The sequence below is a fragment of the Urocitellus parryii genome, chromosome 1, assembly GCF_045843805.1.
Source record: "Urocitellus parryii isolate mUroPar1 chromosome 1, mUroPar1.hap1, whole genome shotgun sequence".
In the NCBI taxonomy this organism is placed as follows: domain Eukaryota; kingdom Metazoa; phylum Chordata; class Mammalia; order Rodentia; family Sciuridae; genus Urocitellus; species Urocitellus parryii.
This window is the reverse complement of record NC_135531.1, coordinates 181900721-181927304: the sequence shown is the minus strand read 5'-3', so window position 1 is coordinate 181927304 and position 26584 is coordinate 181900721. Positions and strand designations below refer to the sequence as shown.

Genomic DNA, 26584 nt, shown 5'->3' with positions numbered 1-26584 from the left:
CATATAAAGAACTTAAGGAACACCTTAGACAGATGGAATGGAACCTTAAAGAGGATACGAGACAGCAAATTCAAGCAGCAAAAGAACACATTGAGAATGAATTACATAAACAGATAAAAGAAGAAGTTAAGCATCTTTATCAGGAGATAGAGATTATAAAAAATAATCAAACAATAATTCTAGAAATGAAGGAAATGATAAACCAAATTAAAAACTCAATTGAGAGTATCACTAACAGAGTGGAGCAAGTAGAAGCCAGAACGTCAGATACTGAAGACAAAATATATCATCTTGAAAAGAGTCTAGCCAACTCAGAAAGGCTGGTAAAAAATCACGAGAAAAACATCCAAGAGTTATGGGATAACATAAAAAAACCAAATTTACGAGTCATCGGGATAGAAGAAGGTACAGAGATTCAAACCAAGGGAATGAGTAACCTGCTGAATGAAATAATTACAGAAAACTTTCCAGAAATAAAAAAGGAAACAGATATACAAATTGAAGATGCATTCAGGACACCGAGCACACAAAATCACAGTAGACCAACGCCAAGACACATTGTTATGAAGATATCCAATATACAGAACAAAGAGAAAATATTAAAAGCTACAAGAGAAAAGAGACAGATTACATTCGGGGTAAACCAATAAGATTAACAACGGATTTTTCATCACAGACACTGAAAGCAAGAAGGTCATGGAACAATGTATTTCAAACACTGAAAGACAATGGATGCCAACCAAGAATTCTGTATCCAGCAAAATTAAGCTTCAGGTATGACAACGAAATAAAAATCTTTCATGATAAACAAAAGTTAAAAGAATTTGCAGCCAGAAAACCAGCATTGCAAAGCATTTTGAGCAAAACACTACACGAGGAAGAAATGAAAAACAATAACCAAAACCATCAGAGGGAAGTGCCTCGGTAAAGACAGAGGGTGAGGGGAAAGATAATCATGGAGAAACAAACTAAATTTTTTTTTTAAAAAGGATAAATAATCAAACATGGATGGAAGTACAAACCATATATCAATAGTAACTCTGAATGTTAATGGCTTAAACTCTCCAATAAAGCGACATAGGCTGGTATCATGGATTAAAAAAACAAATCCAACAATATGCTGCCTCCAGGAGACACATCTGATTGGAAAAGACATACACAGGCTGAAGGTGAAAGGATGGGAAAAAATATACCACGCACACGGTCCTCGTAAGCAAGCAGGGGTGGCCATCCTCATATCGAATAAAATCGACTTCAAGACTAAGTTAATCAAAAGGGATAAAGAAGGACACTATATACTGTTAAAAGGAACCATTCACCAACAAGACATAACAATTATCAATATTTATGCACCAAATAATGGCGCTGCGATATTCATAAAACAAATTCTCCTCAAGTTCAGGAATCAAATAGACCACAACACAATAATTATGGGTGACTTCAACACACCTCTCTCACCATTGGACAGATCCTCCAAACAAAAGTTGAATAAAGAAACTATAGAACTCAATACCACAATCAATAACCTAGACTTAACTGACATATATAGAATATATCAACCATCATCAAATGGATATACTTTTTTCTCAGCAGCACATGGATCCTTCTCAAAAATAGACCATATTTTATGCCATAGGGCAACCCTCAGTAAATATAAAGGGGTGGAGATAATACCATGCATTTTATCTGATCATAATGGAATGAAACTGGAAATCAATGATAAAAGAAGGAAGGAAAAATCCTACGTCACATGGAAAATGAACAATATGTTACTGAATGATCAATGGGTTACAGAAGACATAAAGGAGGAAATCAAAAAATTCTTAGAGATAAATGAAAATACAGACACAACATATCGGAATCTATGGGACACAATGAAAGCAGTTTTAAGAGGGAAATTCATCACCTGGAGGTCATTCCTCAAAAAAAGAAAAAACCAACAAATAAATGAGCTCACACTTCATCTCAAAGCCCTAGAAAAGGAAGAGCAAAACAACAGCAAATGTAGCAGAAAGCAAGAAATAATTAAAATCAGAGCGGAAATCAATGAAATTGAAACAAAAGAAACTATTGAAAAAATTAACAAAACTAAAAGTTGGTTCTTCGAAAAAATAAATAAGATCGACAGACCTTTAGCCATGCTAACGAAGAGAAGAAGAGAGAGAACTCAAATTACTAACATACGGGATGAAAAAGACAATATCACAACAGATGCTACAGAAATACAGAAGACAATTAGAAATTATTTTGAAAACCTATATTCCAATAAAATAGAAGATAGTGAAGACATCGATAAATTTCTTAAGTCATATGATTTGCCCAGACTGAGTCAGGAGGATACACCCAATTTGAACAGACCAATATCAATGGATGAAATTGAAGAAGCCATCAAAAGACTACCAACCAAGAAAAGCCCAGGACCAGATGGGTATACAGCGGAGTTTTACAAAACCTTTAAAGAAGAATTAATACCAATACTTTTCAAGTTATTTCAGGAAATAGAAAAAGAGGGAGCTCTTCCAAATTCATTCTATGAGGCCAACATCACCCTGATTCCGAAACCAGACAAAGACACCTCAAAGAAAGAAAACTACAGACCAATATCTCTAATGAACCTAGATGCAAAAATCCTCAATAAAATTCTGGCATAATCGAGTACAAAGACACATCAAAAAAATTGTGCAGCATGATCAAGTAGGATTCATCCCTGGGATGCAAGGATGGTTCAATATACGTAAATCAATAAATATTATTCACCACATCAATAGACTTAAAGATAAGAACCATATGATCATCTTGATAGACGCAGAGAAAGCATTCGACAAAGTACAGCATCCCTTTATGTTCAAAACATTAGAAAAACTAGGGATAACAGGAACTTACCTTGACATTGTAAAAGCTATCTATGCTAAGCCTCAGGCTAGCATCATTCTGAATGGACAAAAGTTAAAGGCATTCCCTCTAAAATCTGGAACAAGACAGGGATGCCCTCTATCACCACTTCTATTCAATATAGTTCTCGAAACACTGGCCAGAGCAATTAGACAGACAAAGGAAATTAAAGGCATAACAATAGGAAAAGAAGAACTTAAATTATCACTATTTGCAGATGACATGATTCTATACCTAGAAGACCCAAAAGGATCTACAAAGAAACTACTAGAACTAATAAATGAATTCAGCAAAGTGGCAGGATATAAAATCAACACGCACAAATCAAAGGCATTTCTGTATATCAGCGACAAAACTTCTGAAACGGAAATGAGGAAAAACACTCCATTCACAATATCCTCAAAAAAAATAAAATACTTGGGAATCAACCTAACAAAAGAGGTGAAAGATTTATACAATGAAAACTACAGAACCCTAAAGAGAGAAGTAGAAGACGACCTTAGAAGATGGAAAAATATACCCTGTTCATGGATAGGCCGAACTAACATTATCAAAAGGGCGATATTACCAAAAGTTCTCTATAGGTTTAATGCAATGCCAATCAAAATCCCAAAGGCATTTCTTGAAGAAATAGATAAAGCAATCATGAAATTCATATGGAAAAATAAAAGACCCAGAATAGCAAAAGCAATTCTAAGCAGGAAGTGTGAATCAGGCGGTATAGCGATACCAGATTTCAAACTATATTACAGAGCAATAGTGACCAAAACAGCATGGTACTGGTACCAAAACAGGCGGGTGGACCAATGGTATAGAATAGAGGACACAGAGACTAATCCACAAAGTTACAACTATCTTATATTTGATAAAGGGGCTAAAAGCATGCAATGGAGGAAGGATAGCATCTTCAACAAATGGTGTTGGGAAAACTGGAAATCCATATGCAACAAAATGAAACTGAATCCCTTTCTCTCGCCATGCACAAAAGTTAACTCAAAATGGATCAAGGAGCTTGATATCAAATCAGAGACTCTTTGCCTGATAGAAGAAAAAGTTGGCTATGATCTACATATTGTGGGGTCGGGCTCCAAATTCCTTAATAGGACACCCATAGCACAAGAGTTAATAACAAGAATCAACAAATGGGACTTACTTAAACTAAAAAGTTTTTTCTCAGCAAGAGAAACAATAAGAGAGGTAAATAGGGAGCCTACATCCTGGGAACAAATTTTTACTCCTCACACTTCAGATAAAGCCCTAATATCCAGAGTATACAAAGAACTCAAAAAATTAGACAATAAGATAGCAAATAACCCAATCAACAAATGGGCCAAGGACCTGAACAGACACTTCTCAGAGGAGGATATACAATCAATCAACAAGTACATGAAAAAATGCTCACCATCTCTAGCAGTCAGAAAAATGCAAATCAAAACCACCCTAAGATACCATCTCACTCCAGTAAGATTGGCAGCCACTATGAAGTCAAACAACAACAAGTGCTGGCGAGGATGTGGAGAAAAGGGTACTCTTGTACATTGCTGGTGGGACTGCAAATTGGTGCGGCCAATTTGGAAAGCAGTTTGGAGATTCCTGGGAAAGCTGGGAATGGAACCACCATTTGACCCTGCTATTGCCCTTCTCGGACTATTCCCTGAAGACCTTAAAAGAGCATGCTACAGGGATGCTGCCACATCGATATTCATAGCAGCACAATTCACAATAGCTAGACTGTGGAACCAACCCAGATGCCCTTCAATAGATGAATGGATAAAAAAAATGTGGCATCTATACACAATGGAGTACTATGCAGCAATAAAAAATGACAAAATCATAGAATTTGCAGGGAAATGGATGGCACTAGAGCAGATTATGCTTAGTGAAGCTAGCCAATCCCTAAAAAACAAATACCAAATGTCTTCTTTGATATAATGAGAGCAACTATGAACAGAGAAGGAAGAAAAGATTAACATTAAACAGAGACATGAGATGGGAGGGAAAGGGAGAGAAAAGGGAAATTGCATGGAAATGAAGGGAGACCCTCATTGCTATACAATATTACATATAAGAGGTTGTGAGGGGAATGGGAAAATTAACAAGGAGAGAAATGAATTACAATAGATGGGGTAGAGAGAGAAGATGGGAGGGGAGGGGAGGGGGGATAGTAGGGGATAGGAAAAGTAGCAGAATACAACAATTACTAATTGGGCATTATGTAAAATTGTGGATGTGTAACCGACGTGATTCTGCAATCTGCATTTGGGGTAAAATTGGGAGTTCATAACCCACTTCAATCTAATGTATGAAATATGATATGTCATGAGCTTTATAATGTTGTGAACAACCAATAAAAAAATAATAATAAAAAAAAGACGAGATTTGGTAATTCTCAACTAAAAAAAAAATAAAATAAAATTTTCATTTCTGCTACCACAAAAAAAAATAAATAAATAAAAAATAAAAGACTATCACAACATTTACCAAGACAGTAAAAATTAGGTGTCTAACAGAGGTTGGAGTAAACACATAAATGAGTATTCATGTGATTTAATTATTACCCATAATGTGACAACTTTTTAGTTTTAAAAAGCTGTATATTGGGCTAGGGTTGTGGCTCAGTGGTAGAGCACTTCCCTGGCATGCATGAGACACCAGGTTCATTTCCTAGAACCACATTTTTAGTTTTGAAATGCATACGTCATTTAAGTGTTTTGGAAGTATTTGGCTTTAAAAATATTGCCATCTAGGGTTGTGGCTCAGCGGTAGAGTGCTCACCTAGCATGCGAGAGGCACTGGGTTGGATACTTAGCGCCACATAAAAATAAAATAAAAGATACTGTGTCTACCTATAACTAAAAAATAAATATTAAAAAAATATATTGCCACCTACTAGTGGCACAATGGATGACTTTATATTTTCTATTCTTTTAAATCTATATTTTCTACAGTTATCATATATATATATAAAAGAAAAATAATTACTAAATATAAGCTGAGTATAATAGCTTTAAAACATTTTCACATTAATTTATTATAACCTATAAGTCCACTGGCACCCACTTACTATGCAGCTAACTTATCTGCCTTGGGGAGCCAAAATGTGGCAAAAAGAAAACCAAAAGAATTAAAACGATACTCTGATTCCTAATACCCCAAATCAGATTCAATTTGAAATGAATGTGAAATTGAAACTCCACTATAGAGTAGTCTTGGCTATAAAAGTCTGTTTTGTTAGGCGTTCATGTAAGGAGTTGAAGTAGATTCAAAGTCTGCTTCAGTCCCAATCAGAATGACACCCACCATTCCCAAAAGGTCCAAGTGCCCTTGGAAAACAATGTAAACAATAAAACAAAAGAAAAATGGTGCTTTCTTATACACCGAGGTCCTAATTCTGTGAGCTCTGCATTTAAATGCCTCAGAAATATTGAAATTACTAAAACCAAAAATATTAATACACATGCACTTCTTAAACATGTGAAATTCCTCAAAGTTCAAGAGATGCAAGTAGTTTTATTTTAAGATTGATAATGGTTAATTGTTTTTAATTATGGGCCCCTCTGAGAGTTTGGAAAAAAATTTGGGTCTGCTTTTCAGAAAAATGCGCAAATTAATTAAAGACAGGGTATGTGAATTTCATGGGGCTTACGGACCCTACTTATAGTTAGGGATAAGCCTGTGGCCTGCGGGTTAAGAATGCTGCTTGAAAAAATTAGATGGGCTGGGATTGTGGCTCAGGGGTAGAGCACTTGCCTCACATGTGTAAGGCACTGGGTTCAATTCTCAGCATCGCATATAAATAAATGAATAAAATAAAGGTCCATCAACTAAAAAAAATTTTAAAAAAGAAAAGATTAGATACAATTTACTTTTCTAAATATACACAGAGGTTTGAACCACATTTTATTATCTGCTTCTTTTCATTACGTTGTTTAATGTAAATGAAACTGGAAGAGTACCTAAGACAAGACAAACTGAATGTGAACTTAACAGCATAACAGCCTGATAACAGTCAGAAACAAAAAAAAAATGACTATTTTAAAATTATTAAACAGCTGGATTCTATCTATAACGTCTGATATTGGGAGGCTGAGACAGAAGATTTCAAGTTCAAGGCCAGCCTCAGAAGCTTAGTGAGACCTTATCTCAAATAAAAAATATTAGGGGCATCCCTGGGTTCAATCCCCATACCAAAAAATAAAAATTATAAAACAAACAAGAAAATTAAAACAAAAAGTTATCATCTCTAATTTACCAGTTAAGTGATTTGCACCAGCCCATTGATTCCTGGAGAAGTGTGGCATTCCTTTGTATGGGTGATATCTGAAGACTGCTTCCATTCCCCAAAGGGGAATCATACTTATCATCATGCCTTCTGTGTACAAACTCCAGTGGAGAGAAAGAAAGCTACTTTTTGCTTATACACTTTCTAGGTCTGAATAGAATGTAAATCAAAATAGTAAAAACAACAAAGTTGATCCTGGATAATGGCAATCTGCTACTAGGTTACATTTGTAACAACTAAGAAAAAGGACCATTAAAGTACAACCCACAGGGCAAGTCTGGGCCACTGCAAGTAAAAATTACTGGAACAAGCAATGCTCATTCCTCTATGCTGCTTTCCTGCTGTAATAGGGGCAAAGATGAGTAGCTTGACAAAGACTACATGGTTGGCAAAGCCTAAAATATTTACTATCTGGCCCTTCTGGAAACAGCTTGGTAATCTCTGGTTGCAAAAATACAGTCTTTATACCTAGTTTTAATCTTTTAGCCTAAAAAAGACTAGATGTTAAGGGTCATATACTTTAATTATGTCCACTGTCCTTGCTAATAAATGCAGTGTGGGTTTCATGACTTTAAGCCTTCTTAAATTTTATTACTCATCATCAAAGAACAATAAAAAATGATATGTAAAATAAAGTTTGGTGATAAAGTAACTGAAAAAGTCTATAGACCTCGACATAGCATAAGCAGAAGATGCAAAGCAAGAAAAAGCACAAAGACTCAATAAATACAGAAAAGAAGCACCAAGCATCTCAAAGTTTGAAGGAACAATCCATCAGTCCATTCAGTCACCAAAATAATCAAATTGGTTAATTTTTCATCTCAACCTGAGGAATCTCCCTTGCTAAATAAAGAACTTGCTACTTCCTGAGTTAACATATTCAATATGCTACCAAAAAATGTAACTAGTAGGAAACACTTCCTTACATCAAGGCAAGGTCAACATACCTGTAATATACACATCTTTTCTCTGAGGCTATTAAAAAATAAGATACATTATGGGGCTGGGTTATATTTCAGTGGCAGAGCACTTGCCTAGCATGAATGAGGCACTGGATTTGATTCTCAGAACCATATATAAATAAATAAAAATAAGTAAAAAATAAAGGTGTCCATCTACAAATAAAAAAAATTAAAAGATACATTGATTCCTCTTTCATATAACAGCTCTTCAGATATCTAAAGACAGTTGAAGTACTCTTTTTTGAGATTTCTACTTGGTGATCCTCAAGTTTACAATGTCCAGTTATAATTTAGTTTTGAGACCCTTTACCATATAGATACTCTTTCTCAAACTGCTTTAGTTTTCCCATATCATTTTCAAGAATGGTATCCATAAATGAATAAAATATTATGGTTTGACCTCCTTTTAAAAACTCTTTTAATTAATACAACACAGCTGTTTTGCAGCTGATTCACACTGCAGTTATATATTCTTTAAAAAAAATTTTTTTTTACACACGCTCCTATTATATTCTAGTCTCCTACCCTAACTCTGTACTTGTGAAGACTTGACATATTTTCTTAAGTTCAGTCCATCATTCTAGCCTATCAAAGTATTCATGAATCTTGATTTGGCCTTTCAAAACTGTACTTCCCTAATGTTATCATCTGAAAATCCCATTAGCTTAAGAGATCTGGGATAAGAAGTGATCAACAGAGATGGTCATTTGCAATATGAACTTCTCTGGGGCTTGGTGGCATAGGCCTGAGGGCCAGGACCTTGTTTTTCCTCTGTGAACTTCACACAGAAAGTAAACAATAAACACATCAGTAGAACTAAATCAACAGTATATTTAAAACAAAACAAAACAAAAACCCCTCAGGTGCCTGTATCAATTCTGTGTAATGCAGGTCTCCTGTGGCGTGAGAACTTTCTCATAATGGGTTCTCATATAACAATGGTCAACTGTCATTTGACAAGATTGTGTGGCTGCTTCAGACCTCTGCAGATGCACTATTCTCACAGATGGTTATTCAACCACTAATATTTTGCTTCAGAATAACATTATATTTAGAATAGATTTTCTTTTGAAATTAGTTAGCAAGATTGATATTAAAATTAGTTTGTATTCCTTAGGCAAATATCACTGATTGCTGGTAGAGGTAGAGAAATCAGCCCAAATTTAAAATGTGCCAGGTTAATACAAAATGAACTTTTTTTATTAACTTTTTTACACCACTCTGATTGACTAGAGTTAAGATACAATACTTAATTCTCCTTCTAGTCTCACCTGACATGGAATAAGCCCTCACTAAATAGCTGTCTTTTCTTGGCTATGTCATCCCCAAAATGTTGCTGGATGGCACAATGTCCTTCACTCTACCCTCCTCTCTACCCCTCCCTCGCTATCCTAAAAACCCATACTCCTTCCTCATTTTTTCAAGGCCTCAAGATTAACCTAACAGATCCTCTACCTCAGAGACTCAGTGTGAATTTTATAAAAGAAACAAGTAACTATTCAACAGATTTCCACAATTTCCCTTCTAAAGCAGCTCAAGTTTCTCCTTTTTCCTTCCTGCAGTGGTTCACAAGGTTTTATTTTTCTTCAGGTTCATTCCAGTACTCTACTAATGTCAAATTAATGATTAATCACCTAAAGTTTTCAATTTACTCTTCGTTTCTGACCCTGAATTACCTGTCTTACAAAGACAGTAAGCAAAATGACACTGTGAAAACAGACAAATGCAACAGAAAAATACTGAAGGGTCAAGAAAAATGGAAAGCCTGTCTGAGATTCAATCAGCTTCTAAAAGATATTTCTAAAAGAAAATTTTTAAAAATAAATAGTAATAATGAAAAAAAAGAGTTGGATCCAGAAGGACAGTTATAATAATGCAAGAAAGAAGAAAGTTACTGTCTACTCTACTAGTCTCTGAAGAAATTCTATGCAGTTATCCAAGGTTGACAGAATACTACAAAATAGCTATTCCCTCTTTAAAACAAAGAGAAATCAAGTCATCTTGACCTTGTTATTGGTTGTCTATAAAGAGACAAAAGAATGAATTAAAATTCGTTATTTTATTTCAGAGGGACATGTGGTAACAGATATGATTTAACTATAAAATTTCTATCTCATCCACTTTATTTTAGTTGTTCCTGTAAGTTATATAATATAGAAATAAGAAAAACTTAAATTATACACAATTAACTAAAGTTTGATATAACTGGTATGCATCTTTTTATCCCACACCAAAAAAACACCCAAAAAACTCACAGGATGGAAAGGGAAGAAAATTGAAGTTAAAGCATCTGAAATTTTATTTTCTTCCTGATTTACACCATAAAGCATCTCTCTTTTTTAAAACAAAACCCTTCTATAATTTCAAAAGGTTTTTAGCCAGTACTTCAACTAGATGGGCTGGGATGAATCAAAATTAAGGGTTTAATAGCAATAATGCTTTCTGAGTTTAAAAAACAATCATGAGCCAGGCATTGTGGCACATGCCAACTTGGAAGGTTGAGGCAGGATTGCAAGTTCAAGGCTAGCCTTGGCAATTTGGTAAAACCCTGACTCAAAAAATAAAGAGGTCTGGGGATGGAGATGTAAGTCAATGGTAGAGCACTCCTAAGTTCAATCCTCAGTACAAAAAAAGAAAAAGAAAAATCATGAGGTGACCTTATAATTCTTAATGTTGCTATACAACTTTCCTCCTTCCCTCTCAAACATCCATCTTCCATCTTTTTTTTTTTTTTAATGAGAAAACAGGCTTATAATACTCAGCACAGATTTTCCAGCAGAAGAAAAGTATTCTCTTTTAAAAGAAAAGACTTCTAGGAGCTCTGGAAATGTGAAACAGGCAGACACAGAGAAGATTTAAATACCTGGCTGTTGACATTAATATCAATGTTTGATTGAGGAGACAGCAAAGGACTGTTTTCCATCTCAAACTGCTTGAGCTTCTCTGAGGCATCTTTCAATGCTGAAAAAGATCGCAAAATAATAGTCTGTCAGTCTATCAAGCTGTCATAACTATGTGGGGACACAAATTTAAGTTTTATTTTCCTCAGCACCAATAACCATCACTTAAAAGAAATAATACAAATGAACAGAAAAAAATATATATTTTCTTTCCATGACCAGGTAATTCCCATTACCTTGAGAGTTAATCCCAAATAGCAATCCTAAATACATTGTCCTATGTTTACATCACTCCTAAAAAGCAACTGTATATGGACTCTCAATAGCATGTGTGCTAAAGGTTTAACAGCCAAGAGATTTAAAGGGCAGAACACTTTTGACATGGTCCTTTTCTTCATTAACCTCAACTCAAAATGCATGTCTAACCTTAGTATACACTGCCATCTCCATTCCTGGTCTTCACTATATCCCATCTAAAATTAAGTTTCTCTTCAGATCAGGGATAGAATGCTTGACTCGCACTTGTGAGACCCTGAGTTCAATCTTCAGCACCACATAAAAATAAATAAGTGAAATAAAGGTATTGTTTACAACTACAACTAAAAAATAAATATTAAAAAAATAAGTTTCTCTGGAACAAACTGGTGAAAGGACATAATTATTCATTCATTAATCCAACATAATATATATTGGTACTATCAAGTGTGTATAAGGGTTGGGGATTTCACTCAATGGTTGAACACTTGCCTAGCATGCTGCAAGGTTCTGGGTTCAATCCCCAGTACCTCAAGGGAAAAAAATAATTGACTGCTAGAGGTGTGTGTGATGCAGGACAAGCATTTTGTCCACATAATGTTGAGCATTTTGTCCGCATAATGTTCTTCCTAGCTGCAAAATATTAAGTCCTTTAACTACTGAAAGATAATACATTAAAAACACAATTCATATTTAAATAAGTTATATTTAAATTAATCACTGTAATAATTTTATATGGCAGAGATTAATTTGCATTAATTATTTTGGTAATTTTTTGTCACTTGGCAGAAAAATTATTGAATGCCTAACAAATTCTATGTTATCAGGTAGAAGGAAGAAGAAGAAAACTGAAATCATGTCCTTGGATCACAGGGATCTTCTAAAAGCACTGATCAATTAAACCAGTAGATTCTCTTGCTGGCTGCAGAGTCTGGTGGAGAACCTTCAAGAAATACTGATTCTCAAGGATCACCCTACAATAATTATATGAGAATTTCTGGAGGTTAGATTCTGACACTGAAAGTTTTAAAAACTTTCCAAGTGATTTTAACGTACAACTAAAGTTGAAAGTCACAAATTCAACACTGGTCTTCTCAAAATCTTCCCTACCCATTTACTTAATTCCCATCTTTGGTTTTGTATATTATTCAAGTTCCCTAATGCTGAATTTTTATTTCTAAATTACTAAATGCTATTGCTCTACCCTAAAGTCTTCAGAGACAACAGCATACTCACTCGCAATTTTCTGTGAGTTGTTTAAAGATAGTGTCTAATTTTAGCCTATGATAGAATCAGAATTGGCGAGAGCCATGTAAATACAAGCTGCTTTAAAATGAACATGCATTACACTGAGATTCAATAGGAACTTCTGTTTAGAAACATTTTATGCTTTACTATCAAACCAAACTCTCAAATATATAGACATCTTCAATGAGCAATTTACTTTCTCCTTTTAACCTTTGAAAATTTTAAGGAAAGCAGCATTTGTTATGTATTATTTTTTAAAATATTTTTTAGTTGTTGATGTACCTTTATTTTTTATTTATTTATATGTGGTGCTGAGGATGGAACCCAGTGCCTCACACATGCTAGGCAAGTGCCCTGCCACTGAGCCATGATCCCAGCCCCTGTATTATTTCTTTTTATGGGACTAGACATTAATAACCCTCATTAACACACACACACACACACACACACACACACAAAATACTTTCTAGGAGCTAATGAATCATTCAAACATTCATTCAATTCTGTCCCCTGGGAGACCTTTAAGAAAAATTTTTTTGCTACTTATTTTGTACTCAAGAAACAAAGTAAAACTAAGAATGAGAACTCAAATGTTTAATTATTCAAAAATGATGCATATGTTTAATGGTCTTAATTACATTATCTTAAATATTTCAATGCTCTAAAGTCAAAAAAGGCAGGGAATCATAACTACTGTTACTTAAATTTAAAAGCTCAACTATTACATGTAATATTCTTATAGTTAATGTAATATTCTTAGAGGAAGTGATTTAAATATCTCATTTCAAAGGGAGATAAAAAGTACTACTGATATATTACAGAATATTTACTTACTCTCACATTCAGCTTCAGGTTCCTCTAATCCAGTTTGCATGGTGGCTATGTTAATGTCATCCAGTGCTAGGGATGTTTCCATGGTATCTGATGCCCTAGTTACATCACCAATGGCTGTTTCCAGTAAGTCTGGGCTATCTAGCAAATCAATACTCAGAGGCAAGCTGCAAAAGGCAATATAAAACTTACTTAGACCAATAAATTTATAAGAAAATGAATTTAAAATACTAACAAAAATCAATGTTAAGGAAAGATTCATTAAAGAATTTCATCAAACTGGCTTTATTCATATCTTAAATCTCTCTGGGAAGATTTCTAGCCAAGATGGAGCAAAAGGGACTGGGTTAGCCTCCCACCCTTAGGAGAAACTGAAATCAGGAGGGGAAAAAAAACAACAACTATTTTCAAGACACTAAACATCAGGCAACAAAAGAATGACTCTGAGATTCAGAAAACATGTAAGGTGAGCCTTAAGAAAATTTTCAGGCTATGGTGCAGATAGGGAAGTGAGGCAGAGCACCCAACACTCCTTAGCTGAGAAGATGGGACTGAGAGTCTAGAAGACAAGTCACACAGATGTTTTAGGACAGAATGCCAAAGGAAAAAGTAGCGCAAAGAGACGGCGCTAGAGGCATGTAAAGGGTCCACTTCAAAGTATTCAGCTCATGTGTGAGAAAACTCCCCAAGGCCTGGAAAGGAACTTCTTCCATGCATTAGGTGGAATTTGTGGCACTCTCTCCTCTGTAGTAGAAAGATATTAACCCAGACAAGCACTGCAACAAACTCACCAAAATAAATATAAGTGAGAACTGAAAGGGTTAAACTTTCCAAGTACCTCAACCACATCTCAAAACAAACCTCAAGATGATTTAGAAAAATATCAAAATATGTAGCAGCCAATAAAATAAAATGCACAATATCAGGCTTCCACTCAAAGATTACCAAGAATTCAAAGAGGCAGAAAAAGGATGTCCTCAATCAAATTAAGAGCATCTACCCAGAAACAAAACACAAAGCAGAACTCCACAAACAAGCCAAATAAACCAAAATCTAACATCACAGTTAATGATATAAGACAAATTCTGCTGGGCGCAGTGGCCCACATCTGTAATCCCAGCTGAGGCACTAAACAACTCAGCGAGATCCTGTCCCTAAATACAAAACAGGGCTGGAAATATGGCTCAGTGGTTGAGTGCCCCTGAGTTCAATCCCCAGTAGCCCCCCAAAAAGAAAGACAAATGCTTTTTCTCGTAAGAAGTAAGTTCACTTTTGTCATTTTAAGTCAACGTTGTACTAGAGGTTCTAATAGGGCAAAAAAGGGGGGGGGGGAAATGTACATCAAAGGTATTTAGAGTAAAAAGGGAAAACACAGATAAATGTGCAAGGCTTGTACACTGAAAACTAACAAATTAAAGGAAATCTAAGTAAAAAGAAGGACATCTGACATGCATGGAAACACTTAATGTTGTCAAGATGGCAGTTTTCCCCTAACTGATCTGTATATTCGATACATTATCAAAATTCCAGCAGAATTTTTTTGTAAAATTCAGTCAATCCTAAAATTCATATGTAAATTAAAAGGAGCTAGAATAGCCAAAACAACTTCAAAAAAGAATAAAATTTAAGAATGTACATTATCCAACTTCAAAACTCTTTAGACAGCAAACAGTATTCAAGATTTTGTGGGATTGGCATGAAGATAGGCAGGTAAATCAACAGACCAGATTGAGAGTACAGATTTTCTTCTATTTATAGCTGACTTTGGCAAGATAAATCAGTGGGAGAAAAGATAAGTCTTTTCAACAAATTGTGCCAGGACAATCAAAATGCAAAAATTTTGAATTTTAACTCTACTTCACACTATTCACAAAAATTAAATCAAAATGGACAAGAAACCTAAGTCCCTATTTAAGAGCTAAAATTAAAACTTTAGAATAAACCACACAGGAGAAAAAAATCTTTATGGCCATCATTGGGTATAATATCCCAGATATAACACCAAAGTTCTGATCCACAAAAGAAAAATTTCATACATTGGAGTTTATCACATATAAAAATGTTTGAGCTTCAGAAAGCCATGTGTGAAAATGAACAGAAACTACAGATTAGGAGAAAAGTTTTGAAAATCATGTATCTGAGAAGGAGCTTGTATCTAAAACATACAAAGAACTCTTAAAACAATAAGACAACCCATATAAAAATTGGCAAAATGTCTGAACAAACACTTCTCCAGAAAAAAAATATTCAAATAGTTAATACTCAACATTATTTTCCCTCAGGAAAATATGAATCAAAACCACAATATGCCCACTTTAATGGTTACAAAACAAAAAGACATTAAGTGTTGGCGAGGATGTGGAGATGAGGTAACCCTCATGCATTTCCACTCTGGGAAACAGTTTGCCCATTTCCTGAAAAATTAATAACCAATTTACAATACAGCCCCATCAATTTTCCTCCTAGAATTTTGTCCAAGAGATATAACTTATATCAATGTAAAAACACGTGCACAGCCAGGCTCAATGGCACATGCCTATAATCCCAGCTCCTCAGGAGGCTGAGGCAGAACTACAAGTTGGAGGCCACCTTGGCAACTGAGATCCCATCTCACATTAAAGGGGACTGGGAATGTAGCTCAAAATAGGGTGGGGATGTGGCTCAGTGGTTGAGTGGCCCCGAGTTCAATCCCCGGTACTCTAAAATAAATAAATAAATAATAAATAAATAAATAATAAATTTAGAAATCTATTAGCCAATATAGTCTATGTTAACACATTTTTCCCCCTTGTTTATGGGCAGGGGATACTGGGGATCAAAATCAGGGACTCACACAAGCTAGGCAGGTACTTTACCACTGAGCCAAATTCCCATTCCTGACAAATTTTTTGTTTTTGATGGATCTCACTATGTTGCCAAGACTGGCCTCATACTTGAGATCCTCGTGCCTCAACCTTCTAAGAAGGTGGAGTTTATAGGCATGTATCACCTGGCTCTATCACAGATGGGATCTCTGTGATCAGTTGTATAATTTTCAACAAGTTACTTTACCTTGTTCACAAAATGTGTAAAGATAGAGGTAGGGAAGTGGGTGGTGGTAGAGTTTTGGTCTCCCTACACTGGTTTCTTTCATATGCTTTTACTTGAATTTGTGACGTACATTTAATCCACAAGATTTCTTGGCTAAAACATTTAGAAACCATTGGAGTAAAGTTACTCCTGACACATTCCATCTTTAACACTATAAAAATTTATTCATGTAAAACCAGCTCATTAGTTCACTCTTCATTCCATCTCCTACTGGTCCAACTGTTATCCACACAAAATATGAATCAGGTCACTTCTGGGGACTTTAAAAAAAAGAGGTGTTAGTAGTGATGGAGGGAGGAGATCAAACAGATGACAGGGTACTGAATTTGTTAAAGTGGAACGATGAGCATATTAGTGTTCATTGTATGTTCTAATTGATCTATTTTTTACATTTTCAACATTTTAAAAAACAGAGATACCAATATTTTGGACAAAAGGATGTGAGAACTGGAAGGAGGTCATCTCCTGTGGACCTAATGTGGACACATGACAGAAAAAAATTTGTTAAATTACACATCATACTAAAAAATAAGACAAAAACTTTATAAATCAGAAAGTAAATGAAAAATGTAAAAACAGTGTATGGGTTAAATCGTAGCCCCAGTTGAAAATTCAAATGGTTAAGTTCTAACTCCTAATACCTCAAAATATGGCCTTATTTGATGGGCTCGCTAACAAATATAATTAGTTAAATTGATAAGTTCAATCTAGAGTGGGATACAGTGTGGGATACATTTCGCACGCAGAGAAATGCCATGTGAAGATGAAGGCAGAAGTTGGGATGAAGCATCTACAAGCCAAGAGACACCAAAGATTGCCAGTAAACCACAAGAAACTAGGCAAGAGGCATGGAACAGATTCTTTCTGACAGCCCTCAGAAGAAGCAACCCTACTAACACCTTGATCTCAAACTTTTCAAAATGTGAAAAGAAAATTTTGTTAAGGGACCCAGTTTGTGGACCCTGTTCACAGCAGTCCTAGCAAACGAATATATCCCTCATTCTAAAGATCAGAGCCTACTGAGAGAACCTGAAAGTACACATCATTCAAGTCATAAGATAAGAAATCCAAAAAAAAGACATTCTGCAAGGAAATTCAAAGGGCTAGAGGGTACTTTGACTTTTCTCCTCCACTTTACAAGGAGAGTGGGACCTTGTAAAATCACATCAAGTAAACAGAGGCTCCAAGGAGAATGGCATCTCTGTGGTGTGAAATGCCAAGTACCAGAAACTCCTAGGTCTATGTTGGGTGGTAGAGAGAGAGTTCTAATGAAAATCTCATGCCTGAATCTGCAAGTTTGGGTGCATATTTAAATATACTTCCCATGTAGTGAAGTGATTCCTTCAGGACAGTGGTCCAAACCAGTAAGTTGAATTGAACCAACCTGAAGAAAAGACAAGTTGGACAAGCTGCATTCTCAATGCGTGGCATAGCAAAGATTGCACAGGCCAAGTGGCACAAAGAATAAAATAAAAACAGGAGTAAATGATAATGCATTGCAGAAAAAAATCTATAAATGTAATGCTGTTAGCAAATTATTTCTTTTAAAGGTTAGGAGAAAGAAAAGCTCTTTTGGACATTAGAAAAGCAACTCATATATTTAAGAAGACAGAATTAGAAAATCACCATACTACAAATAGTGAATTAATAATAACGGATTCAAGGGGTTGGGGTTGTAGCTCAGTGGTAGAGCACTCGCTTAGCACGAGCAAGACGCTGAGTTTGATCTTCAGCACTACATAAAAATAAATGAATAAAATAAAGGTATTGTGTCCAACTACGACAAAAAAATTTTAAAAAAAATAATGGATTCAAGGCAAAAATCATCAGTGGGTACTAAAAACAGGATCAAAGATTTGGTAGGAATGGGAAAACCACTCAGTATCAAAATGACACTCCACAGATTACAAAGGGGAAAAGTACTTTTACAGGGAAGTCTGGTGAATATCATCTTAAAAAAAAAAAAAAAAGTCCAACCTTAACCTAATCATGAGAAATCAGACAAATCTGTTGAGAGATATCTTGCAAAAGAATTGGCAAAGGCTCTTTTCTTAAAAGCCCAAAATTATAAAGGGCAAAAAAAATTATTAAAAGGCTGGGGACTATTCCTGATTAAAGTTACACAAAAAAACTAACTGAAATCTTGATTGGTACTTAGATAAAGAGTAAAAAAAACAACTATAAAGTACATTTACTGAACCAGTTGGCAAAATCTGAAGATAGACTAAACATTAGATCAATGATAAATTTTATGTGTAACAAAATGTGTTACGTACTAGAATATCTTTGGTTTTTGGAAATTTATATGAAAGTATTTAGAGATGAAGTAACAATGTCTTCATTATGATTCTCAAATAGTTCAGCCAATACAATTTTCTTTTAACATTTGGCAAATGTAAGGAAGGACACATTATGTATTCATGTCCACCATTCTTTATTTTTTGTAAGTTTGAAGTTTGGGAGAAAAAAAATTTGGGAGGAAAAAAAAAGAATGCTTGTGCTCCCCTTGGGCCAGTGTTAAGTCCAACTTTAAGCCCATTCAATGGAACGCTAAAATGTACCAAGGTCAGATGACTTGAATGTAAAAAGGTACTGGTGGGCAGGAGCTAAACCAGGAAAAAGGAGAGAGAAGAAGGATGCTGCAGAGATGAAACATGAAGCACTTTGCCTATGCTGAGGAAGTGACAGGTCCTATGAGAACAAGCTAAGGTGAAGTAGCACAAGACAGAATGCACAGCTGGGTGTGGTATTGCATGCCTGTAATCCCAGCAACTTGGGAAGTTAAGGAAGGAGCATGGCAAATTCGAGGCAACCTGGGCTGTTCGAGGACCCTATCTCAAAATAAAGAAAAAGTGCTGGGGATGTAGTTCAGTGGTAGGGCACCCCTGAGTTCAATCTCCAGTACCTCCCCCCACAACACACACACACACACACACACACACACACACACACACACACAGTGGACACTAGCACACGTCATGCCACGCTGCTGGATTACAATAGCATCATTCAAATAAGTCTTTCCCCACTTTCTTCTTCCATCTAGTTCAACCTTGAAAGCGAAAATTAAAACAATGAAAAATTCTCTCATTCTTCACTGTACATTTAGAGAAAGGGGAAATGATATTGGACATAATAAATTCAAGTGATAATTTATTGCAACTTAAGGTATGTTTCAATTACTGAAAGTAAGATGTATTTAAATCATGGGCTGAAAGGAGGAAGAAAAGTACACCTTGTATGAATGAATATGGTAATTAAGAGCAACAAAGTAGAGCATTTAGCCCTTTCCAAAACAATGACGAATTCTTAGCAGTGCACTGAACCTTAAACCAGGAGATACTTGAGGAGTTTAGAAATGGGATTAAAAAAAAAAAAAATCCAATTCCTTGGGTGAAATGAAACCCAAGATACCATACGTGTGAGGCAGTGAACAAGAGTTTAGACTACTACAGGGTTTGGGGTTGTGGCTCAGTGTTAGAGCACTTGCCTGGCATATGTGAGGTATGGGGTTCGATCCTCAGCACCACATACATACAAACACAAAGGTATTGAGTCCATCTACAACTAAAACATTATATTTAAAAAAAAAAGTTAGGCTACTACATAAAATCACGGATATTTTAGATATGAACAGAAGCTGAGAAAGCTCTCTTCAAGTCTAGAGTTTCATGAGATGAAACCTTGCAGTGAAATGAAGGGAATACTCATAAGTCTCTGTGCAAACAACCATGAGACCACCACATTCTGTCTCAAGAACTAAAGCAATTTCTATGAAAGATCCTACAACAGGGTCTCAAAATGTGAAGCTGAGGAAACTTAAAAACTACCGTATAGGCAAGAAGGAAAGAAAACAAACCTGCTGAACTCAGAGAAATGAAGCACATAAAGAAGTCTGGCACAGGGGTTGGGTTGTGGCTAAGCAGTAGAGCGCTAGCCTAGCATGTGCAAGGCCTCTGGTTCGATTCCCAGCACCACATAAAATAAATAAATAAAATAAAGGCATATATAAAAAAGAAGTCTGACTCTAAGACAACCAACAAACCAAGAGCACTCATAGCTAAGGAAGTAGAAAGGACAACAATCTAAAAAGAAATGCAACTATATTAAACGTTCTGAAAGACACAGAGAAGGTATAGAATCAATGAAACAGGAAAGGAAATTACGAAAAAGAACAGTAGACTCTAAAAGATGAGAAATTAAATGAGTCAGTAAAATAAGTGTTCAAAGGGACACTGTTGACTAGAGCATCACAGAAAAATTGATTAGCAGATATTAGGAAAATCACCAAGAAAGTAATAAAGACATAGTAAACATAAAAGATACACAGAGATTGAAAGCTGCAACTTATACTTATTTAATAGAAATTTCAGGAGGCAAAACAGAGAACATAAAAATGGAGCAATATTAGAAGAGATAATGACTACACTTTCCAAAGAGAAGACATTCAGGGCTGGGGTTGTGGCTCAGTGGTAGAGTGCTTGCCTAGCATTCATCAGGCACTGGGTTCAATCCACAGCACCACATACAAAAAACTAAATAAACAAAATAAGGTATTTTAAAAAATCTTAAAAAAAAGACTTTCATAAAGGATTAAACACTAAATACTGAACACATAAGTTTTACTTCTACTTTCTCATAAGACTGCTCTAAAGTGATAGTATAGTATAAGGACACAAAATCACTGTCATTTATAAGAAACAAAAAAAGGAAAAGAAAGGAAAATTTTTGAAGGCAGTGAATGGACAAGTGATCATTGATTAGAAAGGCTTGAAGCTCTAAAACCTAATCTAAAGGTACAGAAAGTTTAGGGGGAAAAAGTCACTACATGGAACTGAAAAAATGTTCCAATTCTACAGGCTGTCTTTTTTGAATGTAATCTTTTGAAATACAAATGTTTTGATATATAGTGAATTCAAATTATCTCATTTTTCTTTTGTCACATGCTTTAGTGTCATATCTAAAAAATGCTGGTCACAAAGATTTACGCCATGCTTTCCTTTAATATAGTTCTAGCTATTAAACTTAGGTCTACTATCTATTGGGGTTAATTTTTATGTGGTGTGAGATAGATGTCCAATATCACTCTTTTTCGTTGTGGATATTCAGTTGGATTAGTACCACAAGTTCCTTAAAGAATGGAGCTAACTGAAAAGCCATCTGGAAAAACACAATCAGCTATCATTACTTATGCCTTCTATCAAAAAAATTCTAAATGCATCTGAAATTCAAATACAGTACAGGAAAATTAAACCTTACAAGTGTTGGAAGCAAGCAAATTGAATTCCCTTAAAATGTAGCAGCGAAGAAAACCATTCTAATCATTAAAATTCAGAAATCATTTAAAAAAAGATGGATGCACTTTTTTCATATAAAAATAAAAATCTTATACACAGCAAAAAATACCAAAAGCAAAATAATAAGTGACAAGTTGAAAATACACATGCAACTTATATTCATAGAGTTCATATCCCTACTACATATAAAAAGCTTCTGAAAAATAGAAAAGGCTAACTGCTCTGTTTTAGATAGGACATGAAATTTACAGAAAAAATGCAAATGACTTAAATATAAAAAAAAGTTCATAGTGAGAGGAATTTAAATGAAATACACTGAATATTGACTGTAGTGTTAGTTTCATGGATGCATGTGTCAAAACTCATCCTTCAGGAAAAAAAAAAAAGATGGGCACAAACAGAACTTCAGTTGCTTCAGTTATGGTTGCAGAAAAATTAGTTATTTCTGTTTTAGAAATTAAGAGTAGAAAGATAAAGTAAAGAGTATTTAAGCTTCACAATTACATCTAAATAAGATATATGCTTAGGGATGAATTACTTGCTTTTACCAGATTATGTAAATAAAGAAATAAGAGAATATTGTACAAAACTACATAGAAAATTGAAAACTCAAATAAAATTAATAAATTCCTATAGAAATTGGCTCAAAAAGAAATAGAAAACCTGACTAGACCAGTAACCATTAAATAAGCTAAGTTTATTCAAAAATATCTTCACATGAAGAAAATAGCATGCCAATTCAACTACACAGAAGACTCCTACCAAACTATATAGGAAACAGCTCACTCTACTTTTACATAAACTCTTCAGATGATTAAAAAAAAAAAAAGTGAGCAACATTCCACAGTTCATTATATGAGACTAGGATTAATCAGATGAAAACACTACAGGTCAAAAATATAAATAAATAAATAAATAAATAAATAAATAAGTCGATTTCACTCATTAAGAAACTAAAAATCAGGGCCAGGGTTGTGACTCAGTGGTAGAGTGCTTGCCTTCAGTGTGAAGCACTGGGTTTGATTCTCAGCACCAGATACAGATAAATGAATAAAACAAAGATCCACCAAAAACTTAAAAACATAAAAAAATAAGCTAAAAATCTAAACAAAATAGCAGCAAACCAAATCCAGGAATGTATGATGTTATTTACATGAATATAAATCCATGTTATTAATGCCATGGAATGATACACTGAAAAAAGAATAAGCACTTACAAACACTGGTGAAATCTGAGTAAGATCTGAAGTCTAATATTGTGCCAGTCAGTTTCTGGGTTTGACAATATAATTATACAAGATATCAACATTAGGGGAAGTCCTCACTAAAAAATACAGGATTTCTGACAGAAGGAGAATGAGAACAAACAACATTACTCAATAATGGTGCATGATCAGTCAATCCATTTAATAATAGATAAATAATAAAAAATAAATAAAACTATCTCTACTTCATCCTTCATAGAAAGTAACTAGTCTTAAATGTGAAAGGCAAAACTACCCATTTTTACAAAAACAATATAGGACCATAGGTTCTTGACCTCAACATAGGAAAACATTTATTAACTAAAACTCAAAAAGTATTATACAAGAAAAACATTGGGAAAAAAAAAAACTTATAGGGCTGGGATTGTGGTGGTGGTAGAACACTCACCTAGCACATGTGAGGCCCTGGGTTCTATCCTCAGCACCACATAATAAATAAATAAATAATAAACAAGTATAAAGACATCGTGTCCAACTACAACTAAAAAAAAAATATTAAAAAAACCTGATAAATTTAACATTAGTTTATGAGCAATATAAACATATTCAAAGCATAATTGTCTTAATAGTTACAACCTGGGAACAAAAAAGATGTATCATATATCAACAATAAAATGGACGTGTTTTGGTATTCCCTAAAGATCTGGAAAACCACACAGGAATATATTGAATAAACAATTTCTACAAGCATCAACATGGCTGATTCTCAAAAGAAAAGCAATGGGCAAGACTCGAAATAAGATTATGATTCAACCTACATGAAGTTCAAATCAGGCAAAAAAAACAATGCAATGTTTAAGAATATAAGACACATAAGGTAAAATTACTTTCAGAAAAGTAAAAAAAAAAATTTAAGACAAAACTCATCAATAGTAGATGTGTTGGGTAGGAAAGAATGGAAGGAAATAAAATTGTGGTCACAGAGAGGGTACTAAAACAGTAATTTCTATTTCTTAATATTAAGAATTATATTCAAATTTGAACTGTATTTTATAGACATATTTACATGTATGTACTTCATGATAAATTTTTAAAATAAAGGGCAAATCGAAAAAATTTTAAGAGTAATATCTAAGATGTTTTGTTCTTTAATGGAAAAAAAAATCTTTGAATCCTTCAGATTCCTACTTGTTACTAATTCACAAATTTACTTGTCTATTTGGGTATTAACTCCTCCCCACCCCCAGTTAGCAGCATAAATATTTATTGTTACACTTAAGAAAATTATCCTCCTTTTAACAGTAAAAATCATTTTCTTTTTCTGCAGTACTGATGACTAAACCCAAGGCTTCACACATGCTGGGCAAGTACTTTTAAACAGAAATACATATCACCAATTCTTTTTATTTTTTGAGACAGGGTCTTGCTAAGTTACCCAGGATAGCCTCAAACTTGCCTCAGTCTCCACAGTAGCTGGGATTTCAGCATGTGACACTGTTCCTAGCCTTCACTTTTAAGTTTACAGTGTAAGGATTGAGGTCCCTAAATATGAGGGAAAGAACTAGGTTGGTGCGGCAGATTCAATTACCTCCTCTTCTTCAGGGAACCATATAGGAAAAGGGAAGGGGAAAAAAAAAATCTGGGTAGACCATTTTGAGAACTGAAAGAAGTGGTAATAATACTGGAAACATGTTTGCTTCTAAATTATAAATCTGTTGAAGGGCATACAATATTGTATACTGTCTGTATGACAGTAACAGCACAAAGTATAAGGGAGATAAAGTTATAGAGGAACACAGCTTTTATATACTATTGAAATTAAGTTGGTATCAACACAAAGTAGATTGTTAGCTGTAATTTCCATGGTAAACACTAAGAAAATAAATGTAAATTTTAAAATAAAAGAAACAAGGGACTTGAAATGGCACATCTGAAAAACACCTACTCAATACAAAAGGCAGTAATGGAGGAAATGAGGAAGAAAAAAGACATATAGAAACAAACAGAATGATGTAAGTTCTTCCTCATCAGCATTTGCATTAAATATGAACATCCAGTGGCTGGGGTTCTGGCTCAGCACTAGAGCTCCCTAACATGTGTGAGGCACTGGGTTTGATCCTCAGCACCACACATAAATAAAGTACAAGTACTGTGTCCACCTACAACTTAAACGAAATTTAAAATGTCCACTTAACATTGGCAGAAAAGATTAGAACACATGAACCAACTACATGCTGTCTTCAAGAGATACACTTTAGATTCTAACTCACAAATAGATTTAAAGCAAAAGGAGGAAAAAGATATTCCACGCAAACACTAATCAAAAAAAGGGTTGGAGTAGCTATAATAATCCCAGGCAAACAAGGCTATAGGACAGAAACTGTTGCCAAATATGGAATGTTTTATAATGACAAAAAAATTAATTCACCAAGATATAATCAAAAATATATAAGCATCTAAAATATAGCCCCAAAATACATAAAGCTAAAACAGAATTGAAAGAAAAAAATAGACAACAGTACTTCCACTTTCATTATGAAGAGAAAAAGCAGATAGAAGATCAAAAAGGAAGCAGAAGAGCCAAGCATGGTGGCACATGCCTATAATCTCAGCAATTTGGGAGGCTGGGGCAGAAGGATTCAAAGTTCAAGGCCAGCCTTAGCAACTTAGCAAGACGTGGTCTCAAAATAAAAAATAAAAAGGGCTGAGGACATAGCTCAACGGTTAAGTAAGTGCCTCTGGGTTGGTTCAATCCCTGGTACCAAAAAAAATTAAAATAAAGAAAAGAAAAAAGCAGCAGCAAAAGATTTGAACAATATTATAAAACAACGATACTTAGCAATTATGTACAAAACACTCCAGTAATGAGAGCAGAATACACATTCTTCTCAAATGCAAATGAAATATTCTCCAAGATAGACTATATTGCAGAATGGGAGGAAAAAAAATTCTAAATTATATATCTGATAAAGGACTTGATCTGAATATGTGAAGAATTTACAATAAAAAGGCAACACTTTTTTATTTTTTTGGTGTGGTACTAGGAATTGAACCCAGGAGCACTTAACCATTAAGCTACATCCCACTCCTTTTAATTTTGAACAGGGTCTCACTAATTTGTTTAGGGCCTAAGTTGCTGAAAGCTGGCTTTGAATTTGAGATTCTCCTACCTTAGCCGGAATTACAGGAATGCATCACCACTATTTTTTAAATGGGCAAAGAATATATGTAAATAGATTTTCCTCCAAGAATGTATAAAAATAGTCAATAAGCATATCAAAAATATCCAAAATCACCAGCTCCCATAATACTACTTACTATTACAGCTAGCATGACTATAATGAACAAGGCAGACAACAGCAAGTGTTAGCAAAGATGTGGAAAAACCAAACATTCATATATTGCTTGTGGGAATATAAAATGGTATAGCCACTGCAGAAAACAATTTGGCAGCTCCTTAAAATGGCAAAAATACAGTTACCATATGAGTTAGTAATTTCCTTCTTAACCATATAACCAAGAGAATTTTTTAAAATGTTCATATAAAACCTGTACATGAATATGTTCATAGCAGCATTACTCTTGAAGGAAAAACAGCAAATTCAAATGTTCACTAAATGAT

The 26584-nt window shown here is 34.5% G+C and overlaps 1 protein-coding gene across 1 annotated transcript in view; it reads right to left on the bottom strand.

Moving 5' to 3' along the window:
• Positions 1 to 26584, bottom strand: part of Epb41l5 (erythrocyte membrane protein band 4.1 like 5) — a 113645-nt gene that overhangs the window by 19411 nt on the left and 67650 nt on the right. Inside the window, exons 17-18 of the mRNA XM_026408863.2 lie at positions 13374 to 13537; positions 11000 to 11097 (exon numbers count right to left, since the gene is read on the bottom strand). Coding sequence (XP_026264648.1) covers positions 11000 to 11097; positions 13374 to 13537 — 262 coding nt within the window. The remainder of the gene's footprint in view (positions 1 to 10999; positions 11098 to 13373; positions 13538 to 26584) is intronic.